This window comes from Rhinoraja longicauda, chromosome 9, assembly GCF_053455715.1.
Source record: "Rhinoraja longicauda isolate Sanriku21f chromosome 9, sRhiLon1.1, whole genome shotgun sequence".
Classification (NCBI taxonomy): Eukaryota; Metazoa; Chordata; class Chondrichthyes; order Rajiformes; family Arhynchobatidae; genus Rhinoraja; species Rhinoraja longicauda.
In genome coordinates this window covers 38194738-38205872 of record NC_135961.1, presented here as the reverse complement: position 1 = coordinate 38205872, position 11135 = coordinate 38194738, and the positions used below count along the sequence as shown (strand labels likewise).

The following is an 11135-nucleotide window of genomic DNA, read 5'->3' as shown; positions in this document are numbered from 1 at the left end:
ATAAGTACTCCTGTTTAAGTACTGTTGGGGGGGACAGCCTACCTGGGGGCAGCGACGGTGCCCGGGCCTCTGGCAAGGAGTCCGGCCCTGTTGCTCAGAAGGGTAGGGAAAGGAAGAGGAGAGCAGTAGTAATAGGGGACTCTATAGTGAGGGGGTCAGATAGGCGTTTCTGTGGACGCAGTCGGGAGACCCGGATGGTGGTTTGCCTCCCTGGTGCCGGTGTCCGGGATGTGTCTGAGCGTGTCCAGGATATCCTGAAAGGGGAGGGAGAGGAGCCAGAGGTCGTGGTACATATAGGTACCAACAATATAGGTAGGATAAGGGAAGAGGTCCTGAAAGGAGAATTCAGGGGGCTAGGAAGAGAGTTAAAAAAAAAGGACTTCCAAAGTAATAATCTCAGGCTTACTGCCTGTGCCACGCGATAGTGAGAATAGGAATGGAGTGAGGTGGAGGATAAATACGTGGCTGAGGAACTGGTGCAGGGAGCAGGGTTTCAAGTTTCTGGATCATTGGGACCTCTTCTGGGGGAAGTATGACCTGTACAAAAAGGACGGGTTGCATCTGAACCCGAGGGGAACCAATATCCTGGCGGGGAGATTTGCTAAAATAACTGCGGAGACTTTAAACTAGTACGGTTGGGGGGAGGGACTCAAACACAGATAGCTAATAGGCAGTGTGTGAGGCAGGAGGCAGAAAAGGGAAACACTCAGACCCAATATGTAGGAGAGAAAGAAGGGAAAAGAAATAAACTGAGAATAAGAAATGATGGGTCCCTTAAATGTGTATATTTTAATGCTAGGAGCATTGTAAGAAAGGTGGATGAGCTTAGAGCCTGGATTGACATCTGGAAGTATGATGTTGTGGCGATCAGTGAAACATGGTTGCAGGAGGGTTGCGATTGGCAATTAAATATTCCAGGATTTCATTGTTTCAGATGTGATAGAATCGGAGGGGCAAGAGGTGGGGGTGTTGCATTGCTTGTCAGGGAGGATATCACAGCAGTGCTTTGGCAGGACAGACTAGAAGGCTCGATTAAGGAGGCTGTTTGGGTGGAACTCAGAAATGAGAAAGGTTTAGCAACACTTATAGGGGTGTATTATAGACCGCCAAATAGGGAACGAGAATTGGAAGAGCAAATATGTAAGGAGATAGCAGATATTAGTAGTAAGCACAGAGTGGTGATTGTGGGTGATTTCAATTTTCCGTATATAGACTGGGAATCACATTCTGTTAAAGGGCTGGATGGTTTGGAGTTTGTAAAATGTGTGCAGGATAGTTTTTTGCAGCAATACGTAGAGGTGCCTACCAGAGAAGGGGCAGTGTTGGACCTCCTGTTAGGAAATGAGATGGGTCAGGTGACGGAGGTATGTGTTGAGGAGCACTTTGGGTCTAGTGATCATAATGCCATTAGTTTCAATATCATTATGGAGAAGGTCAAATCTGGACCAAGGGTTGAGATTTTGGATTGGAGAAAGGCTAATTTTGAGGAGATGAGAAAGGATTTAAAAGGAGTGAAATGGAAATTGTTGTTTTATGAAAAGGATATAATAGAGAAATGGAGGATATTTAAAGGTGAAATTTTGAGAGTACAGAGTCTTTATGTCCCTGTTCGGTGGAAAGGAAAGAATAATAATTTGAAAGAGCCGTGGTTTTCCAGGGAAATTGGACACTTGGTTCGGAAAAAGAGGGAGATATACAATAAATATAAGCGGCAAGGAGTAAATGAGGTTTTTGAGGAATATAAAGAATGTAAAAGGAATCTTAAAAAGGAAATTAGAAAAGCAAAAAAAAGATATGAGGCTGCTTTGGCAAGTAATGTAAAAGTAAACCCCAAGGGGTTCTACAGATATGTCAATAGCAAAAGGATAGTGAGGGATAAAATTGGTCCATTAGAGAGTCAGAGTGGACAGCTATGTGCTGAGCCGGAAGAAATGGGGGAGATATTAAACAATTTCTTTTCTTCGGTATTTACCGAGGAGAAGGATATTGAATTATGTGAGGTAAGCGAAACAAGTAGAGTAGTGATGGAAATTAGGAGGATTAAAGAAGAGGAGGTACGGACACTTTTGAAGAATATAAAAGTGGATAAGTCTCCAGGTCCTGATAGGATATTCCCTAGGACATTGAGGGAAGTTAGTGCAGAAATAGCAGGGGCTATGACGGAAATATTTCAAACGTCATTAGAAACAGGGATGGTGCTGGAAGATTGGCACATTGCGCATGTTGTGCCTTTGTTTAAAAAAGGTTTGACGTCTGTGGTGGGAAAATTAATGGAAAAGATACTTAGGGACAATATATATAATTATTTGGATAATCAAGGCCTGATTAGAAACAGTCAACATGGATTTGTGCCTGGAAGGTCATGTTTGACTAATCTTCTTGAATTTTTTGAAGAGGTTACCAGGGAAATTGATAAGGGCAAGGCTGTGGATGTTGTCTATATGGACTTCAGTAAGGCATTTGACAAGGTTCCACATGGAAGGTTGATTAAGAAGGTTAAATCGTTGGGTATTAATAGTGAGGTTGCAAGATGGATTCAACAATGGCTGAATGGGAGATACCAGAGGGTAATGGTTGACAATTGTATGTCAGGTTGGAGGCCAGTGTCTAGTGGAGTGCCCCAAGGATCTGTGTTGGGTCCACTGTTGTTTGTCATTTACATTAATGATCTGGATGATGGTGTGGCAAATTGGATTAGTAAATATGCAGATGATACTAAGATAGGTGGAGTAGTTGATAGTGAGGTAGATTTTCAAAGTCTACAGAGAGACTTGGGCCTTTTGGAAGGGTGGGCTGAAAGATGGCAGATGGAGTTTAATGCTGATAAGTGTGAGGTGCTGCATTTTGGTAGGACAAATCAAAATAGGACGTACAGGGTAAATGGTAGGGAATTGAGGAATGCAGTGGAACAGAGGGATCTGGGAATAACTGTGCATTGTTCCCTGAAGGTGGAATCTCATGTGGATAGGGTGGTGAAGAAGGCGTTTGGTATGCTTGCCTTTATAAATCAGAGCATCGAGTATAGAAGTTGGGATGTAATGTTGAAATTGTACAGGGCATTGGTGAGGCCGAATCTGGAGTATGGTGTGCAGTTCTGGTCGCCAAATTATAGGAAGGATGTCGACAAAATGGAGAGGGTACAGAGGAGATTTACTAGAATGTTGCCTGGGTTTCAGCACTTAGGCTACAGAGAGAGGTTGAATAGGTTGGGTCTTTATTCTTTGGAGCGTAGAAGGTTGAGGGGGGACTTGTTAGAGGTTTTTAAAATTTTGAGAGGGACGGACAGAGTTGACGTGGGTAGGCTTTTCCCTTTGAGAGTGGGGAAGATTCCAACAAGGGGACATAGCTTCAGAATTGAGGGACAAAGGTTTAGGGGTAACATGAGGGGGAACTTCTTTACTCAGAGGGTTGTGGCTGTATGGAATGGGCTTCCGGTGGAAGTGGTGGAGGCTGGCTCGATTTTATTATTTAAGAGTAAATTGGATAGGTATATGGATAGGAGGGGATTGGAGGGTTATGGTCTGAGTGCAGGTAGATGAGACTAGGTCAGGGAGAATGGTCGGCGTGGACTGGTAGGGCCGGACAGGCCTGTTTCCATGCTGTAGTTGTTATATGTTATATGTTATATGGAAGTTGGAGTCAGAGGGCAGGCCCAAAGGAGAGCAATCAAAGAACTTGCAAATGCCGCCGAACGGAGCAGTCACTGGCTGTGGCTGAAAAGAAAAGATACTGTCTGGGCTGCCACGTGACCATCTAGAGGCTAACCATAAGACACACACCCAGGTCTGATCACCCTGCGGTGGGCCTGCCTCAACTGAGGGTGTCTTGTGATAAAAGGCCGAAACACCCAGTGACGTTGAGGTACACAACTGAAGATGTGACGGAATGGTAGCAGCATCACCTGGTGGTCACCCCCAAGAACCAGTCTACACCAGTCTACACCAGTCAATTGTAGTGCAAACCTTAGGGATTGTAACATCTAGTCCTACTAATCAATTTGTGGATGGCTCGATTTTAATCATTTATTGTCTTTCCGCTGACTGGTTTGCACGTAGCAAAAACTTTTCACTGCGACCATAAACTAAACTCAACATCAAAGATTGACACAAAATGCTGGAGTAACTGAGCGTGACTCTTGTTCAAACTGGTCTCTAACCAAAATGTCACCCATTCCTTCTATCCAGAAATGCTGCCTATCCTGCTGAGTTACTCCTGTATTTTGTGTCTATCTTCAGTGTAAAGCAGCATTTGCAGTTCCTTCCTACACATTCAAGTCAACATCACCTATCCATGTTTATCCAAAGATGCTACCTGACCCATTGGATTACTACAGCACTCTGTTTTTCCCAGTCTTTCTGTATTCACATTTTAGATGTAACAGTGCCCAGCCCCATCACGGGGCTCATCGGATTGACTGTCGCACCCCTTACTTGATTAAAATATACTCCACTGAGAAATTCAGGAGCTACTCCCTAGGCATGTAGAGATGTATTTGTGTTGTATGTTGACAGAAGGGAGTTGATTAAATAATGATTACCCTTCCTTTGATAAGGAGTGACGGTAAACCAACTCCTGCTCCTGTCTGGTTAGTCTAAAGGCTAAGATTTCACAACAGCTAAAGTACATCAGCACAGATCTATCGATGTGCCATTTCACTTGAAAGCTGGTGGCAACATTTACTGCTACAATGCACTGTCAATAAGATTCAAGCTCCACCCGCCAACAAATAAATCGTGCTTCCAAATTTAAGATGGTCCTTATTCCATGCACGACCAACTGCTGAGGACTTTAACGTCATTGTTCACTGAGTGTTAACGTTTCCTCTAACGGAGAGATCTGTTTGGGCGGCACAGTGACGCAACTGGTAGAGCTGCTGCCTCACAGCGCCAGCGACTGATTCCATCCTGACCTCGGGTGTGGGTTTGCACATTCTCCCAGTGATCGCATTGGTTTTCTCCGGGTGCTCCGGTTTCCTCCCACATCCCAAAGACGTGTAGGTTTGTAGGTTAATTGGCTCTCTGTAAATTGCCCCTAGTGTGTGGAGGGTAGATGAGAAAGTGGGATAAAATAGAACTAGTGTGAATGGGTGATTGATGGTCGGCGTGGACTCAGGGCAGTACAGTACATGTAGAATTCATGGATAGGAAAGATTTGGAGAAATTATGGGCCAAGCATTCGCAAATGGGACTAACTAAGGAAGGTCCCATGGTTGGCATGGGTGAGGTGAGCTGAAAGGGATGTTGCTGTGCTGAATGACTCTGTGAAGGAATTTAAAATGTTTAAATGCTAAATCTGTTAGTCATACACCTTTACAGCATGAATAGACCCTTCGGCCTGCCTTGTCCATGCTGACTAAGCCGCCATACTGTGCTAGCCCCATTTGCCCAACTCTTCCATGCTGACCAGGGTGCCTTCCTGAGCTAGTCTCATCTGCCTCTAGATGCACCTGTCTCTCAACAGCTACTGCCAATATGGTCCATGTCATAAGGTTGTAGATTTTACCACCGTCTTCAGCATTGAAGTGCAGAGGGCTATTATGTGGTTTCTTCTGAAACATCAGGAGATCAAATTGCTCTCAGTACACCAGGCCTCCAACTGTGAATGCTTTTTCTCAGCCCTCCCCACTAACCTTTTTAGAGTCATACAGCATGGAAACAGGCCCTTCAGCCCGTCGTCCATGCCAGCCAAGATGTCCCATCTAAGCTAGTCCCATGTGCCCAAATCTGGCACATATTCCTGTAGTTTAGGTTTAATATTGTCATGTGCACTCAGACAGTGAAACACTTTGTTTTGCATGCTATCCAAACAGATCAGATATACCGTACACAAATACAATCATCAAACTCAAGAACAATAGATAGAGCAAATGGGAAGATACAGAGTGCTGAATATAGTTCTCAGCATTGCAGCGCATCAGTTCCACAGATAAAGTCTAATGCCTTCAATGGAGTTGAGGTGAATCAGGCAGTGCCCAATCTAATGGAAGGACCATTCGAAAGCCTGATAACAGAGGGGAAGAAGATGTTCCTGAGTCTGGTGGTGTGCACTTTCAAGCTTCTGTACCTTCTGCCGGATGGGAGCAGGAAGATTGGGGTGAGACCAGTCTTTGATTACGTTCACTGCTTTTCCGTGCCAGCATGGTGGAGATGGAGTCAATGGTATAAGTCTTGATATAAACCATTCCTATCCATGCCATATAGCCACCACTTTCTGAGTGAAGAAGTTGAAGAAGTCTGAAGAAGGGTCCCTACCCGAAACGTCGCCCATCCTTTTTCTTCAGAGATACTGCCTGACCCGCTGAGTTATTCCAGCACTTTGTGCCTATCTTAGGTATAAACCAGCATTTGCAGTTCCTTGGTTCTACAAAATGTTGCCCCTCAGGTTCCTATTATATCTTTCCCTTCTCACCTTAAATCCGTGTCCTCTGGATCTTGATTCCCCAAGATCCAGGGTAAAAGACTCTGTACATTCACCCTATCTATTCCCCTCATGATTGTACATACCTTTATAAGATCACCCCTCATCCTCCTCCACTCTTAAACACCACTTTAGAAATAAAGCTCGGAAACTTGCCCATCAGCCCACCGAGTCCGCGCCAACTACCGATCGCCCCATATCCTACATGCTAAGGACAATTTACAATTAACAGTGCCAAATAACCTAAAAACCGGTATGTCTTTGGAGTGTGGGAGGAAACCAGAGCACCCAGAGGAAACCCATGCGGTCACAGGGAGAACGTACAAAACTCTGAAACAGACAACACCCGTACTCAGGATCGAACCTGGGTCTCTGGTAATGTAAGGCAGCAACTCTACCACTGCGCAACTGTGCCACCCCTAACAAAGTATCAGCCTCTACCACCACCCCTGGCAGGTCGTTCCAAGCATCACCGCCCTCAGTGTAAGAAACCTGCCCTGCATATCTCCTTTCAACTTTGTCCCTCACACCTTAAAGCTATGCCCTCTGATCGTTGGCATTTCCCATTTCCACAGTGGAACCAGCTCAACTCCTAAGTGATGCCAACATCGAGGTGGGTTTGCTGACCAGATTCATCTCACAAAAAAAATGCTCAAGTCTGATAGGTTGGGGAATGTTGGCAAGTTTGTGACCTCTTTGTTTGGAGAAGGATTCACTATCTCCAAATGCGAAGTTGCACTGTCTGCCCACGGCTGTTTGTTCAAGTACCTCTGTCGGCAGTTAAGACCCGTAGGCTTAGCAGAGGCTTCCAAGCTGTTTGAAACCTGGATTAGAAATGCTTGCTTGCATCCAACTCCTTTTCCTGATTTTGCCATGTTTTGGTGAGTAAAATTCACTAATGGGGGGGATGTTGGCGGCTTTTGTGACAAAGGAATTTGTTATAACAAAACATAAAACCGTAATGTCTTCCTTTTTTCACAGTAAGAGCTGATGCATTGAGTGGCTATGTAAAAACAGAAGGGGCTTGGATTCAATCTACCAGAGAACTGTTATACTCCGTGGTCTCTGTTGAAGAATGTGCGGTAAAATGTAACTGGGAGACCCAGTTTATTTGCAGGTAGAGTTTTCTTCCTATGAAATAGAAGACTAATAATGCATGTGTAGGAAGGAACTGCAGATGCTGACTAAACCGAAGATAGACAGAAAAAGCTGGAGTAACTCAGCGGGTCAGGCAGCATCTGTGGAGAAAAATAATAAGTGACGTTTTGGGCCGAGACCCTTCTTCAGACTGAGAGCCAGGGGAATGGGAAATGAGAGATATAGACAGTGATATAGAGAGATATAAAACAAATGAATAAAAGATATGCAAAAAGTATCGATAATCAAAGAAAGGTGGTGCCCACAATGATTATACGGACAGTGAAATTGAACAGGACGACAGTGAAACTAGTACGACGACTTGGCTGGGGGAGGGAGATGGAGGATAATGTATGACCGGTTTGTTTATATCTTTAATAACATCTCTCAGACATTTTGTACTTAGAAGCACTGGCAATTCCAAACCAGGAGTCCATAAACTGTCTGGAGGCGTGTGTGGAGTACTGAGGAGGTGCAGCAAGGGGTTAAACTCAGCCTGAAGAAAGGTCCCAATTCGAAACGTCGCCTATCCATGTCTTCCAGAGTGCTGCCTAACCTGCTGAGTTACTCCAGCACTTTGTATTCTGCGTTAAACTCAGCCCCTTCTGTTCTTTTAAAACCACCTTCTCTAACCTGCCAAAGTCCTGTGAAACAAATTACATTCCTCCCCATCTTGTGTGCAATTGGCAAACTTGAAATGTTCCAGAAGATTCCTCCCTGGAGTTTTGACAGATTTTTTTTACCCTACTGAATGCCCAGTTTTTTTATGTCCTTGCTGTTGGTGGGAAGTTTTCCTTCAATTCAAGAATTAAGTAATTGACTAAAACACGAAGTGCTGGAGGGTCAGGCAACATCTGTGGAGGGGGTATACAGGCAACAATTCAATCAGTCTGCAAAAGAATCCCGAATAAAACACTGACTGTCCATTGTGTAGAAACAAAGAACTGCAGATATTGGTTTATACCAAAGACAGACACAAAGAGTTGGAGTAACTCAGCGAGTCAAGCAACATCACCGGAGAAAAAGGATAGGTGACATTTCAGGTCGGGACTGATCTGAAGAAGGGTCCTGACCCAAAATGTTACATATCCTTTTCCTCCAGAGATGCAGCCCGACCTGCTGAGTTACTCCAGCACTTTGTGTCTTTCATTGATCGTCTTTGGCCTGCAATGTGGCTGCAAGTAAGAATTTTATAGTTCCGTTGTCGGTATATATGACTATTACACACTCTTGACTTTCTTGACTCTTGCTCATCACAGTTTGATCTGTTTGCCAGAGCTTTCCTCTTCAACCTGAAGGAACAGGAATGCATCATTACAGCAGATAACAAGCATTCGCAGATGTTGGTGAGGAAAACAAACAGCATTCTTTATGAGAAAGAAGGTAAAGGAAAGTTTAAATCAGATGTGGAACAAACATATTGCAAACTAAACTCAAAGAAGTGCAAAATAAAATAGAGTCATGCAGCTCAGAAACAGGCCCTTCATTACAAATCGTTCATGCCGACTAAGATTAAGCTAGTCCCATTTGCCCAAGTTTGGCCCATTTCCCTCTTAACCTTTCTTATCCATGTGCGGCCCAAGTCTCTTTTAAATGCTGTAACAGTGCTTCAACTACCTCCCTTGGCAGCTCGTTCTGTATATCTACCACCCTCTGTGTAAAAAAAATGCCCATCAAGTTCCTTTTAAATCTTTCCTTTCTCACCTCAAACTTCTTGATTCCATTATTCTGGGTAAAAGATGCTGTGCATTTACCTGATTTCTCTCAGATTTTACACAGTTCTATACGATCTCCCCTCATCCCCCTGCTCCAATGAATAAGGTCCTGCCCAACCTCTTACTATAGCTCAGCCCCATGAGTTCGGAATGCATCCTCATAAGTCTTCTCTACTTTCTTTCCAGCAAAATGGCATCTTTGCTCTAGCAGGGTGACCAAACCTGAACATAGTACTCCAAATTCAGCCCCACCAAAGTCTGGCACAAGTGTAATGTAAAGTTCCAACTTCTACTCTGAATATCCTGATTGATGAAGGCCAGGGTAACAAAAGCCTTCTTTACCACATCTACTTCATATGCCACTTTCAGCAAACTATGTACTCATATTCCTTGTTCCCTCTGTTCTCCAATACTCCAAGGGTGCTACTGTTCACTGTGAAAGTCCAACCCTGGTTTAACTTCCCAAAATGCAATACCTTACACTTATCTGAGTTACATAAACATAAACATAGAACATAGAACATAGAACAGTATAGCGCAGGTACAGGACTTTCAGCCCACATCGTCAACAACATTTCCTTTGTCTGCACGTGGTCCATATCCCTCTATTCCCTGCATATCCATGTGCCAATGTAAAAGCCTTTTAAATGCCATTAACGTATCTGCCTCAATCACCACCCCAGGCACTCTCCATTCTCTGTGTGAAAAACGTGCCTCACATATATCCTTTAAACTTTGCTCCTCTCACATTAAAGCTATGGCCACTAACATTTGACATTTCCACCCTAGAAAAAAAGTTCCCAATCGATGCCTCTCCTAATTTTATATACTTCTGCCAGGTCTCCCCTCAATTTCCAACTTTCCAGAGAAAACAATTCAAGTCTACAACCTCTCCTTGAAGCATATACCCTCTAATCCAAGCGGCATCCTCGCAACTCTTCTGCACACTCTCTAAAACCTCCACACCCTTCCTATAATGGGGAGACCAGACCTGACCAGAAACTGTCCCTTTTCCTGCCTCATTATTTTTGCCAGCTTTCGGCCTCAGCACTTGTCCCTGAGGCTCTGTGCAGGAATTTTAACAAAGTCAACAATCAGTCAGTGCTCGATGAGTGCTTGCCCTCCCTTCCCCTCCCCTTCACTCCTTACCAGCCCTTCCTCCTCAACCATCTGGTCTCACCCACCTCCACCGCACACTATTAATGTTTAACTGGGAGAAAGTTGCAGTTTGACCAACAATTGATCGGTTGCTCGCAGCCCGGGAGGTCAAACAAACATGAGGCAGGAATTTTGAAACTCACTCTTTGGTCGTTACATTACAGATTTCAGATACAGAGAATTCCTGCTTCTATTTGTGATCGATGGCTGAGCCTGTTGTTGTTTTCCACACTTACCACTAGCCCAACATTTCCTGCATATCTATGTATCTATCAAAGTGTCTCTTAAATGTCATTATGGTACAAGTACAACACGTGCAAGACACTTGGACAGGAATGTGGGTAGGCAAGGTTTGGAGGGATTGGGACAAACGTGGGTAAATTAGATGGGTGACTAGCTTAGATGGGGCATTTTGGGCCAGGTGGATGAGTTGCATCTCCCATTCACGAATGTGAAGGGTGTTGGACTAGGGGTAAGTGTGGGAAACAACAACAAGCTTAGTCATCGATCACAAATAGAAGCAAGAATTCTCCATATCTGAAATCCGTAATGTAACGACCAAAGAGTGTGTTTGTAAATTCCTGTGATGTGGTTGAGAAAACCGGAAAATGAGTGATTGATTGAAGAGAACAAGCCCTTTGGCCCACAGAGAAACTGACAGAGACCAATTAACCTACCATCCCGCACGTCTTTAGGATGTGTGGGAGA

The 11135-nt window shown here is 44.2% G+C and overlaps 1 protein-coding gene across 1 annotated transcript in view; it reads left to right on the top strand.

Annotated features, from left to right (window-relative positions):
* The first annotated feature begins 7147 nt into the window (after positions 1 to 7147).
* plg (plasminogen) overlaps positions 7148 to 11135 on the top strand; it is a 31357-nt gene continuing 27369 nt past the window's right edge. The window contains exons 1-3 of the mRNA XM_078405197.1: positions 7148 to 7298; positions 7399 to 7534; positions 8831 to 8937. Coding sequence (XP_078261323.1) covers positions 7253 to 7298; positions 7399 to 7534; positions 8831 to 8937 — 289 coding nt within the window. The 5' untranslated portion in view covers positions 7148 to 7252. The remainder of the gene's footprint in view (positions 7299 to 7398; positions 7535 to 8830; positions 8938 to 11135) is intronic.